The 23,775-nt window shown below is 39.5% G+C and overlaps 1 protein-coding gene across 5 annotated transcripts in view; it reads left to right on the top strand.

The window, feature by feature from the left end:
* Positions 1 to 23,775, top strand: part of Dlg2 (discs large MAGUK scaffold protein 2) — a 1,293,772-nt gene that overhangs the window by 1,249,820 nt on the left and 20,177 nt on the right. For 4 of the 5 annotated variants that reach the window (XM_028770581.1, XM_028770583.1, XM_028770580.1 and 1 more), the window contains one exon: positions 16,719 to 16,764. In XM_028770581.1, the coding sequence (XP_028626414.1) occupies positions 16,719 to 16,764 (46 nt within the window). Of the gene's footprint in view, positions 1 to 15,888; positions 15,989 to 16,718; positions 16,765 to 23,775 lie in introns of all 5 variants that reach the window. The other variant, XM_028770579.1, reaches the window with a different exon arrangement.

Raw genomic sequence — 23,775 nt, 5'->3', positions numbered from 1 at the left:
GGGGGAGAGAGGGAAAGGGAGAGGGGGAGAAGGAGAGGGGGAGGGGGAGGGGGAGAGAGGGAAAGGGAGAGGGGGAGAAGGAGAAGGGGAGGGGGAGAGGGAGAGGGGGAGAAGGAGAGGGGGAGAAGGAGAGGGGGAGGGGGTGGGGGAGGGGGAGAAGGACAGGGAGAGGGGGAGAGGAAGGGGGAGAGGGAGAGGCAGAGGGAGAGGGAGAGAGGGAGAGGGGAGATCAAATAAAATTCAGCAGGGCTAGAGGAGACAGATGCAATGTCAAAAGTACCTGCTGTTCTTAAAGAGTACCTAGGTTCCCAGCCCCCAGGTCAGGGAGGTCACAGTTCCAACTCCTGGAGCTCTGATACTCTCTTCAGCCACTTCGGGCAACTGTATTCACACACACACACACAAAACTGTATATACACACACACAACTGTATACACACACACACGCACGCACGCACACACTCATGCACACAAATAAATCTGTTTTTAAATTTCTTGGGAGAGTTTCTAAGGCATTTCAAGAATACCTGTCCATGTGATTAGAACAAAGCTTCCTGTCTGTTGATTGGCAGTGCTGCCACACACTCAGAAATATTGCTTGATCAATTGGTTCACTATGTCTTAGATTTGATGTTCTGAACTGCAAATGTATTAATATAGATCACTGTGTCCTACCCTAAGATTTGAAAGATAATAAAAGTTTCAGCTTTTCTAAGACATAATTGGCTTTCAAACAGGTAACTGGATGGTGGAATGCAAGACTTGTTTGGCACCCTCATGGTCAGATGTGCCAGTATTCTTTCATCAAGTGCCTGAGTAAAGCTTCACTCACAAACCCTTCCCTCACAATTCTCTTCCATAAGCACCCTATATTATAAGAAGGTAATTGGGAACAAATGGGGATATTGAAAAGGGAAAAACAACAACAAAAAAAAACAAACAAACAAAGAAAACACGATCCATCACTGGACCAGTTAGAAATGACAAGTGTGAATAAGTGGATGCAGGGTAAATGTCAATCAGCACAGACCACTTCAAAGTTATCTGGCCATGTGTCATGCTCTAATAACTATCCATAATGTTTAATACAAGAATTCAACTATAGGAATCTCTTCTAAGAAAGTAATTCAAATGTAATAAATGTTACTTTTATTACAATACAGAAGGCTTAGAAATGGAAAGGGAGACAGGTGTCTGGGAGCACAGGAATGTTTAAACCAGCTGTGGTAAATTAGCTGGGTAAAATATTATGTTGTGAGGATGTTGAGACACACTGGCTTGTAGTCATCTTTGTGATATCCCTATCCTCTTCTGGCCTCTGGGATACACAGGACTTGGGGTGTACTTGGATGTGTTCTATCTTTTTGTGATATCCCTATCCTCTTCTGGCCTCTGGGATACACAGGACTTGGGGTGTGCACTTGGAGTGTGCTTGGATGTGTTCTATCTTTTAACACTTAGAAAACTTACACTCATATACACTTCTTAAAGATGTTATAGTCCATACAATAAACATCAAAGGCATTTGGTGTGAATCATTTTTTATCATTACTTTTCCAACCTCCTATGTGTTACTGGTGTATTTAGAGGCCCTGGATTTTGTTAGTTTGTGTCTTCCTAAAAATTTACCTGTTTTGTCTATGTTATCTAAATGATACACATTTTACAATTTTCTGTAAGATCTGTAAAATTCTTTCTTTTTTAGGCTGACTTTTAATTCATAATGCACTTTGATCAGCCTCTCAAGTGCTGAAATTACACACAAGCAAGGCCTCATTCTTTTTTTTTTTTTGTCTTTTATATATTTATTTACACTCCAGATTTTATCCCCCCCTTGTTCACCCACCAACTGTTCCACATCCCATACCTCCTCCTCACCCTGTCTCCACGAGGATGTCCCCACCCCCTACCCCCACCCCACCAGACCTCTAAACTCCCTGGGGCCTCTTGAGGGTTAGGTACATCTTCTCTGACTAAACCCAGACCCAGCAGTCCTCTGCTATATATGTGTTGGGCACCTCATATCAGCTGGTGTATGCTTCCTGGTTGGTGGTCCAGTGTTTGACAGATCTCAGGGGTCCAGGTTAATAGAGACTGCTGGGCCTTCTACAGAGTCACCCTCCTCTTCAGCTTCTTTCTGCTTTTACCTAATTCAACCACAGGTGTCAGCAGCTTCTTCTGTCCATTGGTTGGGTGCAAATATCTGCATCTGAGTCTTTCAGCTGCTTGTTGGGTCTTCCGGAGGGCAGTCATGATAGGTCCATTTTTGTGAGCACTCTATAGCCTCAGTAATAGTGTCAGACCTTGAAACCCCCCTTCCCCCACTCCCTTGAGCTGGATCCCACTTTGGGCCTGTTGCTGGACCTTCTTTTCCTCAGACTCCTCTCCATTCCCATTCCTGCAGTTCTTTCAAACAGGAACAAATATGGGTCAGAGTTTTGACTGTGAGATGGCAACCCCCTCCCTCACTTGATGCCCTCCCTGTCTTCCTGCTGGAGGTGGGCTCTATACGTTCCCTCTCCCTACTTTAGGGTATTTTATCTAAGGTCCCTCCCTTTGAGTCCTGAGAGTCTCTCACCTCCCAGGACTCTGGTGCAGGAGGGAACGTGAACTGGGGGTTGGGTGAGAGGGGAACCTGATCTGGTATTGGGTAAGAGAAAAGGACTAAAGCCCTGAGGGCCAGCAGAAAGAATGGAAACAAGCAACCTCAGGAGGTGGGGGTGGCGGTAGGGACTTTTTTTTAAAAAACAATTTTATTATTTTTACTGTGTGTGGGTATTACTTGCATGTATGATTATGTATCACATATATGCAGTTCCTCTAGAGGCCAGCAAAGCATGTTGGATCATCAGGGACTGGCATTATGGGTGTTTATGAGCCATTGGTTCCAGAAATCAAAACCTGGGTCCTCTGGAAAAGCAACCAGTGAGTGTTCTTAGCAGCTCAGCCATCTCTCTGGCCCCCTTCACTCTTGATGCTAGAGTGTGGCCTCTTCCTTGTTATTGCTCAATCAAGTGATCGATTTTGATAGTCATTTCAAAGATTCAACTTTGGGTTTGTTCATCTTCAATTTTTGTATTCCTTATTTCATTGACTTCAGCTATAATCTTTATTATTGTCCTCCCCCTTGTTTTAGATTAGTTTGATCATCTTTTTCAGTATCTTATGATAGCAAGATTAGGTTATTAATTAGAGAGCTGTTTGTAATCAATATTTACACCTATGTTTGTTTACCTCTCTGTTGTGCTGTAGTCGTATCATAAAGTCTGGTGTCTTGTGTCTTCATCCTCTCTATTAAGCATTTTCCTCACTCTGGTGATTTCCTCTTTGATCCTTTGTGGACTAAAGGATTTTTATTTGCAAATTATACCTTTAATAGTTTCCCAAATATTTGTATTGTGAATACTAACTTCATTCCATTAATTCATTAAAATGGATGCTTGCAGAAGCTCTCTAAAGACCTGAAGACAGACTCTGTCCCTATTCCTGTTGTTCGCTCTGCTCTATAGAGCTTTACTTAATGCTATACTTTTGATACATTTGATATACTTTTGATCACATTTAAGTATCTACAACTGAGGCTTAGAAATTAAATAATACTCCTAAGGCCAGCCTATGGGGGGTATATCCCTTTAATTTCAGCTCTTGGGAGGCAGAGGCAAACAGATCTCCGAGTTTGAGGCCAGCCTGGTATACAGAGTAAGCACCAAGGCTACATAAGAAACCCTGTCTTAAAAAAAAAAAAAAAAACTAAGCCAAAAAAAATTCCTAGGGTCATACATGTAAAAATAGTAAATTAAACCAAGATTTTAAATTATATTGCCACTATAATTAAATTGAAAAAACAGATCTACTTTTCACTGATAACAGATATTTTGTTCTATTATTTCTTTTGAATTTCTGGCAGGAAACAATATTTTTGAAATGCTGCACGTGTCCAAGTGTGTACAGATATACATGTCTGTGTGCACACAGAGGTCACTTGTACCCACTCTCCATTGGGTGCTGCCCACCTTATTTCTTCAGACTGGGTGTCTCACGGACCTGGACCTCATAGTTAGGTTAGGCTTGATGCAGTAAGCCCAGGAACCTGCCTGGTTCCATTTCCTCAACACTAGGATTGTAAGCATGTGCCACTATATCCAGCTCCCCTCTCCCCCAACTCCCCAATCTGGACTTGAGATATGGAATCCAGATCCTTAGCCTTTGAAGGCAAATACTTTACAGACCAACCCATCCCAGCAGCCCAGCACAAAAGGCATTTTTGAGCAAATTGTCCTTTTAATTGGGAAAGACAAAAAGCTTAAGGGAGAAAGTTGAAAAGAATAAATTAAATGGTTCATTTTACTGACATTATGGATGCTGTTAAAATCTTTATAACTTTTCCAAAATTGAGTCCTAGATAGAGCTGAAAATGCAGCTCATACAAGCACATAGCTAATCCATCTCATTTTTATTAACAGTAATAAAAGGCATCGAAGAATAACTCAGATCATTGAGCATAAAAAATCTCAAGATAAAATATATGAAAAACCAAAAATAGGAGACACTCACTGAAGAGAAATGCATTAGTCCTTAGGGTATTACTTTTCTATTACTGCCTCTTTCCAGCGAGTCTCTACCGTGTTGTTGTGTTTTGCCTTTCACCAAAATCTTTCCCCATGCTTTGAAGGGGAACCCCACCTCCAGCACTGCAGTTTATGTGTTCATTTTGTAGAACTGAATGTTTATCATGTTCTAAAAGATATGGAAATAAGTGTTGTGGAACCTGCTTTCAGATCATTTCCAGAGGATGACTTCACTGGATTCAATACTCCTCTTAGTACTTGACTTCATCACTTAGAATGCTCATTCTGTGCGTTCCTGCCTGGACTGAAGAGTTTCTGTTAGGAAAGCTGCTGTTAGTCTAATGGGGATAGCCTTGTCACATGGCACTTAGAGACTTTTGACTTGTACTTATATATGTGTGTGAACACGCATATACATGATATTGGATCTTGCTATTCATAGAACTCAGGGCCACATGCATAAGGGGAAAACCCTCTACCATTTAACTATCTAGTAAGGAATGTCTATGTTTAACTCTATTCATGATCATATTAATTCTGTTGTACACGAATGTCTGTATCACCTCGATTTGTGAGTCTTCCTATTATTTGTTTCCTATAGCTTCCATTACTCCTCTCTCCTTGAGAATTCCAAAAGCAAAAGTCTTTGTCCATTTGATGAGGTCCTGGGGTCTTCAATGTGTTTTCTTCTGTGTGTGACTAGATTATTTCCAATGACCTGGTTTTGTGTAAATTTTTTCCATTTTACCTAGTCTGTTCTTTAGTCTTTCAACTATATTTTTACTTTTATTGAAATCCTTACTTCTACGATTTCTTGATTCTTTTATTTTTTTTTAAAAGTCTATTGCTCTGCCAAATCTCCCCTTTATGTCCTGCATCATCTTTCAATTCCATTCAGTTGCTTATCTGTACTGTCTTAAGTCTCATTAAGAGTTTTTATATTCCTTCCTTTAAATTGTATTTTAATTCCTTTTTTAATTCTTTTTCATCAGTGAAGCTGGATAAATGGCTCACTTGTTTAGAGTCGTTCTGGTTTTTCCAGAGACTCAGAGTTCAGTTAGCACCTATACAGGCTCACAGATGTGTATAACTCCAGCTCCAAAGAATCCATAGCCCACTTCTGGCTTCTCTGGGCACCTACACACATGACATACACTCACATAGACATGAAATACATAATTTTTACTTTGTTTTTTAAGATAGGGTTTCTCTATGTAGTCCTGACTGTTACGGAATTCATTCTGTAGACAAGGTTGGCCTCAAACTCGCAGATACCCACCTGACTCTGCCTCCTGAGTGCTAGGATTAAAGACGTAGACCATCATTGTTCATCTAAGCACATAAATTTTAAAAATAAATCTTTAAAAATATTTAGGCAGTTACAAGCCACTAGGTCATGGTAAAGAGAGTCACAAGATTAAGGCCAATCTGGGCTACATATATTATACATTTTCACATTTTAAAAAAGTAAAACATTTAATTAACATGGATTCATTATACAAGATTATGGGTTTCACTATGGCACTTTCCTGCTTTAAAAATCTAGTGTTGCTGGGCGTGCATGCATGGACTCATGAAAAGTTCAGAGCTGAAGATGGGTGCCCATGTGTGTTCTAACACATCTCACCTCAGAGTAGCACTCAAGTGCCCATGATTGATGGGGATGAAGAAACATTATAGTTCCCATTGCCTGTTTTGTGAGCATAGCACCCTCCATTCCCCACAGTACAGGAGAGTGAGCAAGCTTAGGCTACTCCTCTGAGCCAAATTGTGTTTGCAAGATAGCTTTGTCCAAACAAGTGAAAAATGAAATGTTTGTAGAGTCTCATAAATGGGACTACACTGAGTATTCTGGCCCCTGCACGGTGAAAATTCAGACAGTGGGTCGCTTTTTAAAATGGATTCTGGCTACAGAACCCAGAGTGTTCTCTGGGAGATACCAAAAGAATGCCAAACCAAGTTCAGAGTACTTATCTAAGTACTCATCAGGGGGATTGTGGGACTTCCTGGTAGCCAGATTATCATCTAGATGAGAACTTCTCAACCTGTGTGTCACATTCCTTTTGCAAATGTCTGTCTCCAAAAGTATTTACATTACGAATCATAACAGTTGCAAAATTATGAAGTATCAATGAAACTCATTTGATGGTTGGGGGTCACCACTCCATGAGGAAAAAGTCACAGCTTTAGGAGGGTTGCACACCACTGATCTAGATGCTGCTGGAGTTAACCCCGAAATTCTCTTTCAGCCTTCTCCCTGAGAAGTGAAGCTGTCCCTTCCCCCATCTCCACTTTACCCCTCCCCTGCTGTGGAACCAGGTGACAAGTGTTTTTTTTTCTTTGTATATGCTTTTGTCCCACTTCTATTCAAAGAAGTCAGTCTCTCTCTTGCTGATTTCTAGAGTTTTCCCTTCAGTCACCCAGCTCAAGATGCTGTTATATACATACATACTTGTTTTGTTTGTGGAAATGTTGAGAGTCCAGTGCTGGGAACGCCTGTTCTGTCATCTTTTTCCTCTCCGATTAATTTTGAAGCCATATATTCTTTTTTATATACCATAGATCATCCAACAAAGCTGATGTTTTAGAATCAATGGTGAGTTTTATTTGTAGAAGATGGGAAAGATTTGGCCAAGTGGTTTGAAGGTTACTGATGAAAGAGTTGAGATGGTGGGCAGGCAAGTGTATATGAATGTGGAGTTCATGGAAGAAATGCAGCTGGAGGTCAATTTGGATATACTCAGTCATTAGCATGATAGATCGGTTATGGAGCATGTGTGGGGAGGGATGAGAGGGATGAGACATAAGGAGGAAAGAACAAGAATTGAGCATGTGTCCCCTCCAAATGTTAGAGACTGATAAGAAAGAGCTAGAAGAAGGGAGTAAATATAAAGAGTTTCATTGGTAAGTGAATTATTAAAATACAGATGTGTACCAGCAGTCACCAACCAAGAGTTTCAGAGAAGAAAATGAGATGTTGAATCTTGTATAATGGGTAGACTTAAATTTAAAAACAAAAAGAAAAAAGGGTAACACGAGACCTGTGGACCTTTCTGAACGGGACTTCTAGAGTTCACTGGTGACTCTAAGAAGAGCAGGTTAGATCACTAGATTGGTGGGGGTTTTTTTCCGCCATGTATAAGACCAGGTATGTATATTTTAGAATTTATCTTGGCCCCTATAGAGTTAGTGACAATGACTGTGCACCAATAAACATTCCATTTACAGAGTCACATAGTGGGTCAGATTGGACAGAGTTCATTGGCATCTACTATAGGGACAAAGCATAAGATTCAAAGCATGATTTAAGTATGTTCGAAAGAAAGGAATCATATTTTGCTATGAAGGTTGAGGTAGCTTGATAAGCATACAGGATGATGGAGAATAATTTTACATTTCTTTGGGAAGATATGATATCCCAGATGTAGACGACTTGGACGTTGGAATGAAGACATCCTTTTTACTTAGTGTGTACCAGAGTTACCATAAAGTCCAGTATAGGATTCAGCCAGCCCTTCGCTATACTATTCTAGGGTTGCTCTCTGAACTACTGCCCTACGCAACACGTTCTTACTTAGCATGACCAAACCAGACCCAAAAATAGTGTAAGTAGAGAAGAGTAACAAACAACTCGTTTAAGATGACATTTTTACTGCCATCTTTAAAATTGTGGATCTTGTGATCTTTGATTCTTTCTTAAGCAATGAATGCTAAGAACTTTGTCCTTTCGGGTCACAAAATATCAGCTGCCACATTTTCATAAATAATGAACTCTGGTTGGTGCCTCCCCTTGGCCCCAGCACTCATAAGGAAATTGTTTCCCTCTTCTCTCTTGGTCTGCTTTACTTTCTGCCTTACTTGAGTCTACCAAAAAAAGAAAAGAGAAAAGAAAAGCTATAAGAATTATCCCCCTGCCACAGTCAACTAGTACTGTCTATTTTACTTGTACTATATTAAATACTTTATAATTCATCTTTTTAAAGCTAGCTTATGAAAACTTTTAAACATTAAAAGATCAAAAAGAGAATTGTAATTCCCTTATACTCACAAATTGTATGCTCATCTATAATCTTCTGAACTATGGTGAGAGACAGTTGTAGAAATTATGCATCTGTTTCCTCTCTGATCCAGGGCCACACTTTGTTTCACTTGTCTATTTCTAGGACAGTTGCTCCCTGCGTTTATGTTGTCATGACACTGACATATCTTAAGAAGATATATATTTAGTTAGGAAATGATGATTTCTCCACCTCCCGTGTGAGTTGTCACCTTTAGGACAGAAATACTCCATAGCTTTGTATGCTTTTCTCTACTTGCCCTCAGGAAACACATCATGACAGGCTGTCTGCCCCACAGTTGATATTGCTCCACTACACAGCTATTTCTTGCTACTCTTGTAATTAAATAATGTGAAGAGATGAATGCCCTGTTTTCTCACAGACTTGCAAACACTGATAGGACTCTTGAATGAATTTTCTCTTACGATGGTAGTTACAGAATATCGATCCCTATTTTATCATTCTCTGCAGATTCTCCTCTAAAGAAAAGCTTTTCATTTCCCCTGCCTTTAATTAAGTCTCTTTATAACCTCCAAGGCATCACAAACTTTCTCTCACCTTCCTTTTGACCATTGTCCATATTAACTGGGTTTGGCTTTGATATCCTCTGCACATAGCATAATTAAACACATATCACAATTAATGTAGACTTTGTTCCAATATTGATTCCAGCCCAACAGCATTAATATTACTTTGCAAGGTCAGTGCTAACTATACTTTTGGCTACAAGGTTATTTTTACAACCAAGGGTTCTTTAGAGAATGAATTAAGACTTTTTTATCTTTAATCTTTTTTTACAGTCCAGTCGTTATCCCACTCCTGTTCTGCCCTTTGACAACTCCTCATCTCATTTGAATTCAAACTTTTAAAGCCTCTTCCTTTCCTTTCAACCATTCTACTGTTGACCATAGAAACCCTTGTCCCCAGCATGCCTGCATTTATTCTTTTGTTCAGTCCTACAGCGAATACCCAATGGTTTCACTGTTTCATACCCATATCACAATAAGTCTGCCAAGAAATGTCTATGCCTTCAGAATGCACTGAGTACGCTGTTCCACTCATATGTTGTGAGGTAATCTAGGGCCTCAAACTGTTCCTTAATTTCATACGGCATGGCACATAAAATTTAACAATCACTGGATCAGCAGACAACTTTTCGGAGTGACTCTTTCCACCTTTACATGGGGTCTGGTGGTAAAGCTCAGGTTGCCAGGGGGTTATAATGTCACATCAAGTGCCTTTACCATTGAGCAACATGGCTATAGTCCCTTCTCCTTCCTCCTTCTCCTCTTCCTCCTTCTCTTCTTCTTCTAGATTCATATTGGACCACAAGTGGTGTTTTGTTGTTGTTGTTGTTTTGTATTGTAATTTGTTTGAAACAGAACACAAATGAAGTCTATATGGTAATTTGTTGATGTGACTTGTCTTTCTGATTTGCAGATTTCCCTTTAAATATTTTGTTTTGGTTGCTTGATACAATATTTATGTTGAAGAAGTCACTCAATGTCTTTCAGAGTTTTCCAAACTTCAGATTTTAATGATTGTATCTTTATAAAGAAATCAAATAACCATGAAAAATTAAATTGTGTCTGTCAACTGATCATGGAAACTATCAATTTGAATATATACGGGTTCATTCGGAGTTTGATTTTGTGTAGAACTTACCAAGGCTCCTTTACAGCAATGTTTTGTTCTTCCATCAGTAGCCACAGGACTTCTGAATGGGTACTTTTCTGTGCTCCAGATTCTTTTATTTTCTTTTTTTTTATTGGATGTTTTATTTACATTTCATATGTTGTCCCCTTACCCCATCCCCCACCCACCCAGGAACCCCCTATCCCCTCACCCCTCCTCCTTCTTCTCTGTGGATGTAACCCCTACCTACCCCCCCCACTCCCACCTCCCCACCCTCACTCAAATTCTCACCCCCTGGGGCGTCCAGCCTTCATGAGGTCAAGGATCTCTTCTTCCACCTATGCCCAGCAGGGCCCTCCACTCTTACATATTCATCTGAAGCCCTGGATCCCTCCCTAAGTGCTCCCAGGCTGGTGGTTTAGACCCTGGGAGCAGTGCTTGGTTGGTATTGTTGCTCTCCTCATGGGGCCACAAACCCTTTCAGCTCCTTCAGTCCTCACTCTAACTCCTCCATTGAGAACCCCATGATCAGTTCAATGGCTAGTTGTGAGCATCTGCCTCTGAATATGTCAGACTCTTGAAGACCTCTGAGGAAACATCTATATCAGGTTCTTATCAGCATGCACTTCCTGACTTCCACATCAGCATCTACCTTTGGTGACTGCACATGGAATGGATACTCAGGTGGAAAGGTCTTCAGATGGCCCCTCCTTCAGTTTCTGTCCTTCACTTTGTCTCCATATTTGCTCCCTTGAGTATTTTGTTGCTCCTTCTAAGAAGGACCGAATCACCCCCACTTGGTCTTCCTTCTTCATGAGCTTCATATAGCCTGTGAGTTGAATCTTGGGCATTTCAAGGTTCTGGGCTAATATCCAATAATCAGTGAGTGAATACCATATGTGTTCTTTTGTGATTGGCTTACCTCACTCAGGATGATAATTTCTAGTTCCATCCATTTACCTAGGAAACTCTCGAATTCATTGTTTTTAATAGCTGAGTAATACTCCATTGTGTAAATATACCACATCAGGGAAATGCAAATCAAAACAACCCTGAGATTCCATCTCACACCAGTCAGAATGGCTAAGATTAAAAACTCAGGTGATAGTAGATGCTGGCAAGGGTGTGGAGAAAGAAGAACACTCCTCCATTGTTGGTGGGACTGCAAGATGGTGCAACCACTTTGGAAATCAGTGTGGCAGTTCCTCAGAAAATTGGACATAGCATTACCTGAGGATCCAGCTATACCACTCCTGGGCATATACCCAGAAGATGCTCGAACATATAATAAGGACATATGCTCAACTATGTTCACAGCAGCCTTATTTATAATAGCCAGGAGCTGGAAAGAACCCAGATGTCCTTCAACTGAGGAATGGATTCAAAAAATGTGGTATATTTACACAATGTGCTCCAGATTCTTGATCTGAGATCTAAGCCTTGGACTTTGATCTAAGTCTTTTTGGTTGAATTATTACTTATTCTTTAATATATTTTATTTTATATTTTTCTGTGTGAAAATGAGCTATTTATAGAATAAAAAATGCTCCCTAAGCAGCTTTTCCAGGCAAATACAACTAAGAGGAAATAAGTACTTATAAAAATTAAGAGGCGCTGCAGACAAAGCACATTCTAACTCTGTACAAGTTTAAACTCCAACGAAGCACACCATTACCCACAAGAGTAACATTATGGAGTTACAGATACTGGATATCTGGCAGATGAGAGGAAAACAACAGCAATGAGTCCCTCGTTCTCAGGTTTCCTGGATACAAAGCATAAACACATGCCATGATCTCTAAGAACATGGGGTTTAAGTGAAAGAATAGAGGATTTGAGTTTTTGCTTTCTTCCTTATGAATAATGCATTTCATATTATGCCAAAGCTTGCCAAAGCTTGCCAAAGCATTCTATGGTGGTATGAAGTCAGGAAGTCTCATACCATTTGACCCACCAATCAGTGGACTTCTGAGTTACACCAATGAGGTGCTGACTCCTGGCACGAGTATTATAATGTCTGTCACAATATGAAAGGTATTCACTTAACTGACACAAGACACAATTAGATCAACAGAAACATCTGTAGATTTCTATGTACACATCTATGATGGACTACAAGGGTTGGAGAACATCCAATTAAAGACATAACATATTTACACCACATGGAGAAACATATTACATATCAGGAGAAACCTGCTATAATTCTTTCCTTGCAGGTTAGGGGTAGGATTCCTTTTTCAAATGTCCTTATTCAAATATAATTTACATTAGTTAGATGACCTAAAAGTACACAATTCTGTGTTCCCTGGTGGATTCATAGGATTATGTAACCATCACCACAATCTCATCTTTACCCTAAAGTAAATTCATACCCATCGACTGTCACTTTCTACTCTCCACCCCTCATTACCTAAGCTATATACAGCCACTTAGTTACTGCTTTATTAACTAGCCACTGCATCTAATGTGTCTCATGGAAATTCCTTTTTTTTTTTTTACAATATCATAAGAATGAGAGTGGGCTTGAATCCTCAACTGTATGAATTACAAAAAAAAGGAGAGAGAGGGGGGGGGAGAAAGAAAAGGAAAGGAAAGGAAAGGAAAGGAAAGGAAAGGAAAGGAAAGGAAAGGAAAGGAAAGGAAAGGAAAGGAAAAAGGAAGAGAAAAACAAAAAAAAAAAAGACATATAATTGACTCTAGTAACATAGTGGCCTGGCAATCACCAGGCACTACTGCCCAGGGATAACAGAGTATGTTGTATGATTTACAGTAGTCAATTGCTTATGATTTTAAATACAAACATGAAGAAGGCAAGGCTTGCAGAAATTGGTACTCACAAGAACAGTGATATTTGCAGCCAATTGAATTCCTGACTTCATCTGGCTTACCATTCAAGCAACTTTGGACACATACAGGGATAGTGATGAGGCAGAGTTTATGAAGGTAGCCAATAGGTCTACACATGTGATGTCTTAGAACTAAGCTTGGTAATTCAGTGCTCAATAGATTCAATTTTTTTGCTTAGAATTCGTTCTGATGCCAACTTACCCCATGCCACATTTGATTGGTGTTTTGAAAATCTCTAATCATGTTTTCTCCTTGAAAACAATATATGGGGATTCAAGATACCATAATGTAGACAAGACAGCAATGATAAAATACAATTGATACTAGACCTGGAAATCAGCCTTTACTTTAGAGCCATATGCTATATAAATAGCAAAAGTGCTAATTTATTATGTTCATCCAGCACTCATGAAGCAGATTCATTCCTCTTCTATATTAAGAGGAAAAATTACAGTGGAGACAAAGCGCTGGTACTATATATGTCTAGAAAAATAAAGACTATCCTCATAGACTGTATATAATCTGTCATAAGTCAAAATGTTTAAGCCTCTAAGTGCATTGAAATCTGTATGAGCTGGAACAGTAGTTTGATTTTGTGTCCATACATGTAAGAAAGTGTGACCATGAAGGGGTCCAGAAACTTCCATGTTATACAAAAAGGAATCAAAGTGTGTTTGCTTGTAATACTGTTATATAATTTTACTTCTGGAGTATCACATATTTTCTGTCCTTTTAAAAAGTGTCCTGTTCAGTATTATTATGTCCAATCAGAGAACTCATGATACACAACATTTTCATACTTGGGAAATGTTAACACGTTACATTCCTTGCTTTAAAACATGAAAGAATTAATCAAAGGCAACCTCTTTGTTCATTTTCCTTTGACCCATGAGACCATTTAAATGATGTGGTTTGCATGCAACACCTCTTGGTGTCCCAGAAGCCTCTGCATTCTCCATCTGTGTGTGTCTGTGTATTTACACCCAGGCTTCTCTCCTCTTGGCACCATTTTGTATTTGCATGAGAATTCATAATTGTTTGCATGGAAAGTCCTCCGTAATGTTGACAAGAAGTGTCTAACCCATGATATCACATGCCATTAATTCTTACATGATATTTTTCTTTTACTTTCAGTTACTGGAGTTTAAATATGCTTAAAATGTAAAAGTAGCATGACACTGGAGTGATGCAAGAATCCGAAATGTTCCTTTAAGGAAACATGGGGCACTTCCCAGCCTTGTCTGTGGCTGCCAGGTCTCAATTACAAGTTATGAGAAAACTTCATTAAATACAGGTGCTGTCTGCAGACTTAAGTTCCAAGAAAGCAGTGCTTTAAAATGAAATATAAACCTTTTGTTGATCTGGCATAAAATTAAGCTCCTCTGACTTTGGTGAAAGACATATCAGTACATCAGTGTTTTCTGAATGAACATGATCAGAGAAGCATAAGATTTTTTTTCAGTCCATTAAACTTCTAACTAATATGGGCACATGACTACACCCTACCCATGGGACAAAATGCTCATCTCTCAAATAATTACTAATTTTTTCCAAGCTGTCACCTCTCTGGCTCCATGTTTTTTCCCATCAGTGGCCAATATAACCCTGGGTTAAAATACCCCTTTTCACATTATCGTTGGCAATTCCATTTAAAACCTGTGCAACTAAGAAAACTTGTTCCATGGAAATTTTTTCTAGTGTTTTTCAGCAGCTAAAAGATTCAAATCAGTCAAGTATGGATGTTAATCAGACTGATGGGACATTTTTGAAACATTACAGATTATGAAATTAATAAGATATTTCACAAACAATCCCACAAAGCATTTGTGTACCAACAATCAACATGTAATAAATTAAATTTTCTTTAAAAATCTACTGAACAAGCATGTGCTAATCAATTGTGTGAACAAGTTTTAATAACTATAGTATATATATTTTATTTTTAATCCAGCCCTCTTTCAACTAATAGACAGCTTGTACTTTAAAGGTATTCAGTATTCATCCTTACATTTTTTCCCTTTACCAAAGTGTAGATGGGCAAATGTCATTTCTCTCATGCTTGAGTGATCACCAAGTAAATACCATGTTAGCAGCTTCCTGTTGATTGCCTGCTGGCTGTCGCCAACAAACTTTGATACTAGCATTGGACTCAACCTCTCTGTGCTTCTCAATCTAGTCTGTAATAAAAATGTGGAACTAAATTATCTTTTGAATTAAAATATTACACTATAATTACCATGTATCCTAAATCTATATGCCTCCTTTTGCACTTTTAATTAAAGCCAAGCTGAAATAATTCAAATTTAATATTAAGTCGCTTAGACAATGAGAAGAAAAACTATTTTTCCTATAGTCATTTTATGTCTGACAGTGACAAAATGAGAAGTGTATAGTATTTTTTGTTGGTACTACCTCATGCACTCTCAGCACCTAAGAAGGGCGATGACTTGAAGACGAAGATTCAGAAGTTCAGAGAGATTCAGTTGCTTGTCAAGCTGTTAAACTAGGATAAAGAGCCTGAATACCCCACCATAAGACATCTCTGTCACTCATCCACAAAGACTGTTGTGACTGTAAAGCCATGTTCCCCAGGTGTCACTATCAAGACTTGGCACTCCTTGAAAATCAAGTCTGCCTTTTGCATCCTCCAGCACCTTTGCAGAGTGTCCGCTTGCGTCACTGCAGCTCTCTGTGCTTTTACAAACTAGTTGTTTTGTCAGCATGAGTGTGACAACAATTAGACGTCCCCTGTTTTTGCCCCATGCCTTTTCTCCTTCACAGTCATTCAATGACAAGCGTAAAAAGAGCTTCATCTTTTCACGAAAATTCCCATTCTACAAGAACAAGGAGCAGAGTGAGCAGGAAACCAGTGATCCTGAACGTAAGTAGATTCTTGAAGATAATGTCACATGCAACACAAGACAAAAAAAATCTTCCAGGGCAACACTCATGACAGGCTTTCCCACACCACACATCTAGGCAAACAACATGGCAGGCAGGCAGGCAGGTTTTACTACTGTGACCAGTGTTTGACTGCAATCTGGATCCTTCCTTTCCTAGGGCTGTGTTTTGCACAAAGAACTAAAAGGGGCCTTGACAAAGCTGGGGCTTCAATCCCAACCAGTATTTCTTTGAGACCAGAAACAGGCTTGACTTAATCATGCAACTCCCTAAGGCCTGACATATTAGATTACATCACCACATATGTATTTTGTCTTGGATTCAAGCTTGGTGCATTTGTACCCTCTTCCCCTCTTGGAAGCCATTCAATACAGGCTGAGACGGGAGCTTGTACTGGTGGATGCAGAATTTGTTCTGAAATTTGGAGTGAGGATATTCTTCTACAGTGAACAAAATTCCATTCACTGATATATATATATTTCCCTTCCCACAATCTCTGGCTTCAACTTACAAGTCAAAAATTTCCTTTTATTTCTCAGCCCAGGGAGTTTGGGGTGAGTGTTATTTCTGAAGGTAAGACGGTAGGATCCAGAGTGCTTGGGCAACACGGTCCGTCATGGTAGTATCCATTTCAATTCCACTGACTTCTGCCTTCCTCTTCCGTGGCTGTTCTTCCTCTCTCATTGCTCTCTCTGGGGACTTCCATGCAGGACATCCCCGGATTAGGTGACGACGGTTATGGAACAAAGACTCTGAGTAAGTTTCCAGGAATGGTCACTGTTAACTTTTCCTTTCCTTTCCTTTCCTTTCCTTTTGAGTTTGGCTTTTGTTCCTTTTCTTGAGGGCCTTTCATTCCTAGCATGCACACGATACGAGTTTCATTTGTTACCTAGCTGTGAATGCTCCTACGAAATAATTTTTGGTCATTTTGTTCTGCATGTCAGCATTTAAAAGCAAAGTGTGTCAGGCAGTCTAATCCTGCTGCATTTAGCACCTCCCCTTTCTGACTATATGACAATGGCCGGCATGGTCTGGATGCCCATCATGGCATCACTTGCTCAGCCACCAACTTTGTTTCACAGAGCAAAAGACCATGTTGCAAAGAAAGGGTGAGCTAAGTGTTCTAGAATGGCAAAGTAGAAATATACTTTATATTCTTTCTTCTGCCTTTCAACAGTGGAAAGATGTAATGACCTTGCCCGATTCTATAGTTGAGCTATACTTTGCTACTAATAAAGGAGCTGTCTTCTAGTCAAACGCAACGTGCATTCTCAAAAAAAACTAAATATTAAGCTATCCAAGCCTTAATTCTTTGTTATTAACTTGACTGATTTCTTTTTCTCTGACTTGCAGTGGTCCTGCTTGAACCGTTTGTATAATAGTTTTAGATAAATATTAACATCTTTTCCTATCAATAAGTTACCAGCTGCATTATATTGTCAGGCCTTCATCTTGTAGTATAACATGAAAAATAAGATATATTAGACCTTTACATTTTCTACTTATTCATGTCTTTGGTCTATGTCTCGTTACACTTAGCAATTAAGAACAGGTTTCTGTGTCTCAAAATCCTATGCTATGATTATGCCTTCCTTTAACCCTAACCCAACTCTAGAAGCATCAGTGGAATAAGAACAGGATGTTGTATCTTTTGCAAATGTATCACATATTCAATTTTGCTTTGCTTGTCTGAATGTAATACGGGAGATGTTTTTAGTTGTTCATTTCATTTTATAAAGCAAACTACCATTGAGTTGGATTTCACATTGAAGGGCTGTTTACATAAGCCTGTGCATTTTCAATAGCTGTTTACATAAACCTGTGCGGTGATGCCTGCCTTTCGGGGTTCACGTTTTGACTCTCACTGGCCTGTTTTAGACATGTAGCTGTAGAAAACAAAATCTGGTTGAGTGCTGCTCTCCTTAAAGATGAAAACTTTATCTTTGAAATATTACAGAGAATGTAGTATGAAATTTATACATCAATTTTAGCATCATCTGGATGTCATCTAGCACTACTGGTGGGAACTGAGATACTTTAGATTTGGAAGGGAAAGAGGTCATTTTAGCATGTTGCTAATAAAAATATATATAATGCCCTGTTGAATCAAGAATGTCCAGATATTTGCTTACTTTTAAAAAAACTGAACAGATTTAATTAATGGGAAAAAATCAGTCATGCCTTATATCACAGTTTCAAAGTAGATCAGAATGCCCAGCGAAGGTGCCGTCCATTACCAGTACATATCTCACTGTGTACTCAGCAATAGCGAGCAGCCTTCCATGGATTCATACCATCACCTTTCCCATGAGTCCTTGGATTTATTAAATATATGCCCAAATTAACAGCACAGCTCCGACCGTAAAGTCACACAGAAGAATGGTTTGTGCTATAGAATCAATCCCCTCAACAGGAAAAATGTATATATCAAAGCAATTTAAAGCACTTTTTTTTTTGCTGTTAAGAGAGTAATTATCTTCTTATTCTCTTTCTTAAATATTGCCAAATAGTTGAAAGTCAAGTAGTCGCATATATATCATTTTAATGCTGTGACATATGAAGTTACACACAACCAACAAGTCAGCTGAACAACAATATACATATCTCTCTTATGTTAACCAAGTCCTTCAGGAGGCATTAAACATAACTCATGCCAAATCCTGCACTGGGTATCAAGCCCATTTATCTTCTGTCTGCTCCATTCTCCCAGAATTTAATAGCTATTCCAGCAAGGATAGTAGAATAAAAATTAAGTCATGAAACATTTCTCAGAGACTTATTGCTTCCTCCCATATTTTCTACTCACTGAAGCAGGAAAGAGCCGCTAGAATCCCTTCTAGACCTGAGGATTTGCTTGAAAAGTATTTGAATAGAAAATAAAATTGAAGGGACTCCAGGGATCAGCTGGTAAATGCAGTCTTCAAAATAATTAAGGGCTAAAACAGAGACCCAGAAAATTGCCTACACAACAGTGGATACACACTGTCCTCCCTATACCACTCTATGGATGTGTCACACTATTTATAGAAAGAATATCACTTGGGTTTCTACTGTTTGATAATGAGAGGTACTTTTTTTATTTCTTAAAACAGTGATATCATGTAAACTGGCAATAAAGTTTTCATCTTTCTCTTATCTGGATTCTCTTAGTGCGATCTCTTCTACAGCCTTTCACTTGCCTTTGCTTACATTTCCAGTAGCTTTGCATGGGTGTGTCCTTTCCGTTCTGGCTGCTCTCTGATGCTTGATCCTTCTTTAATTTGCTGTGCTGTCCTTGCAGAACACGTCTCTTCTAATGCCAGCGATAGCGAAAGTAGCTGCCGTAAGTTACTGCTTGGGCTTGTGGTTCTTTTCTTTGCGGTTGCCCCCATTGCCTGTGGTAGTCATTTCGCTGCCTTTTTTGTCATCGTTCTCCAAAGCAAATGGCTTGAAACAAAATCAGCATTTGATGTGGAAAGATACAGATGACACAAGTACCACCCATGAACCTTAACATGATGTGTGCACAAAGGGGCAGATTTTCTAATACCAATTCCAACCTCAACTGGTTGAGACTCCCATGCTGGATGATCTTGACATCCAATCAGCTGGAATCAATGTAACCTCCCTGGAAGAGAGAAAGTCATGATTCTATTCTCCTCCTTTTGCTCTTTCCCTTCTGCTCTTGGAACAGAAATATTTCTAACTTACGGTGTTCTGTAAAATCAGGCACCTTTTGTATCAGTTTCTCCTTGATTAATATTTTAAGACACATAGCATTTCTATGTGTCTAACCTTATTTGGAGAATGGTAGGGAAGTTGATGAAAATGCTTCATCTAATGCTGAAAGAATTTTTAAAGCTTCATAGGTCACTAAATATAACTGAAAAAGGTAGGTAACTACTTTAAAATGTTCTCTGGTCACCTCAAGCCATTTGTTTAATGTATGGAAATATTCACCAAATAACAAGCACATCCTTCTAATCAGCCCTCATGGTTTCCTGCTGCCTACTTACTGGTCTTTGGTGACTAATACAAGTACCTATTACGACTGGGGTCCTTATGTCTTTACTATTAACTTGTAATCCTTAGCAAAATGGGTTGCCCAAGAAAACAGTTGGCAAGGGTATCAGAAAACTGCAAGCCCAATATATGACCCACAGAAATAAATACCAATGCAGAAATTGGTATTGTCTTCTGCTTGAATACTAATTGAAAAGTAGAATTGTTTGGGGCATCTCTGTTCCATCCAGCTATAGTATGATGTATTATAAAACCATGCCTTTGGAAGCAGAGTGCTGATTCATACATATGATCTGGAGTTGGAGACGGGTTTTGAAGGAGTCTGGTAGACAGTGGAAAACATATACACTAGAGACAGATGTTAGGTAGTGATAGGGATCAGAAAAGGAAGGTGACACGGACCAAAGACTGAAATGACAAACTTGCAACAAAATGCTCAAGCAGAATATTAAAGTTGCATAATTGTCATATTGATGAAAGTGTTATTAAGAGAGAAAGTTCCATAAGTCTCACTGATGGAAAGATTCAGAGTTCTTGCACTCAACATGGTTGCAATCTTCCTACTCTTATGGTTAACCCAACGTTAGGATAAAGAAAAACCGCCTTTCTCATTTCTCATTTCTCATTGTTTTTTTCAATTCAGAAACTAGCCAAGAAAGAAGGGCCAAAGATTATCTCAATGACTGCATAAGCCACTCTTGATTTTTCATGGGGAGAAATGTGACTTACTGGTTTAGTTTCATGAAGACCACTAACACTAATTTCCTTGATTTTTCAGTTTTCAAGGACTTTGCTCCCATTAAGCACATAGAAAGGGAGATAGCATGCCTTGTTCTTTGTTCCTCTTTATGGGGTATACCTATAGTAACTACCTTCTCTTTGGGAAGTTACAGTTTTAGAATATTTTTTCCAGAACCACTAAGTCATAGGATTTAAGATTTAAGCCTCAGCTTCAAGCTTTTGGGGTGATGTGCCACATGACACCAACCCTATTTTATTCTCCCAAATTACAGCTGCATGCAAATACTAATTGAGAGAATGAAGGATATAATTCTACACCCCATAACCTACCTATGAGAAGAGAGTTGGAGTTGGAATCATTATGTTAGTAAGGCAGATGTATGCCTACAAGCCTCTACTTCTAAAACATAATTCAGCTATCTGCTACACCAACTAAAACAGAATCATTATATTCAGCATGTCAAATTACAGAGGGTCAAACATGCAAGATTCCCTCCAAAGTTAAAAGCAACAGTCAAGACTTCATTTGGCAGCTTCTGCAAGCAAGGTTGCCTTTCTCAGCACTATAAAAAACAATATGAAAATTGAACAAGGCTGGATCTCAGTGCACATGTCCTGCGAGAAAGAGTTCAATAAATGAACGGGAGTGCCACTCCAGGACAAGCAACACAGCTGCACTACTTCCAGACAGGAAGTGACCTGTGTGCTCCACTTTGAAAAGAAGAGTACTCGTCAAAAGGGAAAAAGGAACTTCCTGTAAGGGGCAGTGCCACGACAAAAAGACAGAAGCATGGCCAAGACATATGTTCTAGAAAGAAGCAACTTTGATATTCTTCCACTAAATTTCTGGCTTTTGTTATAATCTGGCTTTTTTATATCTCATGAATAGTAATAGAAACAATTATGGATAGACTCTTTGCCAATATGAAAAGTGTTCAATCTGGAGACAGGATAGCTTTATGAAAAGTGGATGATACAAAATTGTCCAAGGCTACTGTACTGCACAGTGCACAGAGCCCCATTCACACTGTAGTCTGGAGACACACAACCCTGCACATGCATGTCTACAAGCTTCCACTTCTAAAACATATTTTGGACATCTGCTGCACTAAATCAAGCATTACTTTTCCAAGTAAAACTATATTGAGTAGCAGCTAAAATGTTAATTAATTAACATGCATATTGCCTAATTATATAAATGTCACTTTCAAAACCTTAACTATTGAACAGTTCCCTATTTCTGTCTACCAATAAAGCAGTAAAGTTAAGGCTCATTGTTTTGGCCTTTCTGTATATACCTTCCAAATGTCCTTGTATTTGGAGGCAGTAAATACCAAACGGGAATTATCAACACCCGACAAACTTCCACAGCTAATGACCCACCTTCCCAAAGCTCCATCAAGCTCTTTACACAAAAACGGATATGTGGGAGTTGGCAATTATCCTTCTTGTCCATTGGTATTCATCAGTTAAGTTAGGATATTCCAAATGAGGATCTTGAGGAAATGGCCTGAGTGTAGTCTCTGAGATGAGGAGACCCCAGACTTCTCTGCAAAAGTTGGTAACCCTGACCTTCATACTTTCTGTGCTACTCCACTCTTCACAAGCATTGCCCATGGCTACCTTTAGTTCTTTCATCTTGATTATCTCATCTGACTAGTGTGATGATGCTATTACTAGGGAGGTCTTACCTTGACAGCCTACTTTGTACAGGAGTCAGCTAGAGCCCTGAGGGGCTTTGTACCTCACCAGTAAGCGGTAGCCCTGAAGCTGGTGATTCTGGCTCCCGTGCACTCTTCACCCTATGGTTTATAAGAAACTCAGCTTCTTGCTATGTAAGCCAATACTTTGCAACCATTCTGTACCACTCACCCGATTATTAAGGCAAAACCTGCTTCTAATGTTAACTATATACTAAGCCTGAGTTTAATGGCTTTCTCTTGGTTGAGTAATTTAATCTTCTGACTATCCTGTGGAGGCACTGAGCTAACAAATAGATAGAAATCAAGATGTCAACGGTAGCCAATTGGAAATAGCTGCCTGAAGCATTGTATAGAGGAGCTAGAGAGATGGCTCACCAGTTAAGAATACTGGCTATTCTTCCGGAAGATCTGAGTTTGATTCCCAGTAAACACATGGAGACTTACAACTGTCTATAACTCTCATTCAAAGAGGATCCAACCCCCTTTTTGGCCTCCACAGGCACCAGGCATGCAAGGATGCATAGACATGCGTGTAGGCAAAACATCCAGACTAGTAAAAGAAGAAGAAAATAAGAAATGAGCATAAAAGATCTTTGTGGCCACACTTCAGGCAGTTACTGCTGTATGAGTCCCACTGAGGGCACAGAATGGAGGAATGCCACCATGGGCTCCATACTCGCCACCCTAACATGTCCTGGTGCTAACATTCTCAGACTCTGGGAAGCAGACTGATTCTTAATAGCCATCAGGTGCAAGCACTAAGAAGTAAATTTAGAATGTTATACACAACATTAACAGCCCCAGCCCCATCCCACCCCTTTGATTTTTTGTTTCCAAAACCCCAGAAGAACAGAAGCTTCTTTTTTCTCTCTCGGGAAAGAGGGCTAGGGTCTTGCTCTAGCCATGCCTCGCTGCAGCAGGCGCCTGATTCACATACCCAGTGTTGTGCAGGGTTCTGTTAGAAAACAACTCTGCCAAGTGTCTGACAGCTGCAAACCCACAGCCTGTGCTGCTTGCCCACTGCCAACCACGAAGTTGCCAAAACAAGACCAAGAATAGTTTGTACCTTTTGCCAGCTGTTATTCTAAGTGCCAAACTCTTGTGAGGAGGGAGAAAGAAAGAGAGAGAATCTAACTAAGGGTGATTATGGAGATGTTATACCAACAAAGGGTAAGAGAAAGCCCTGGTGTTTACAGGCAGACCTCTTTGGACGTCTCCGGGCCTCTTGGTGACTCTGCCTTCTTTTGTGGCCCACGCCCTTTGTTTATTGCAAGCTCTATTGAGTCCCATGGAAAACTGTACATCTCCCATCCTACTGAGA

Source organism: Grammomys surdaster, unplaced genomic scaffold, assembly GCF_004785775.1.
Source record: "Grammomys surdaster isolate TR1022 unplaced genomic scaffold, NIH_TR_1.0 203, whole genome shotgun sequence".
NCBI classification, from domain to species: Eukaryota; Metazoa; Chordata; class Mammalia; order Rodentia; family Muridae; genus Grammomys; species Grammomys surdaster.
The sequence above is the reverse complement of the archived record's forward strand: the minus strand, read 5'-3'. Positions and strand labels throughout refer to the sequence as shown.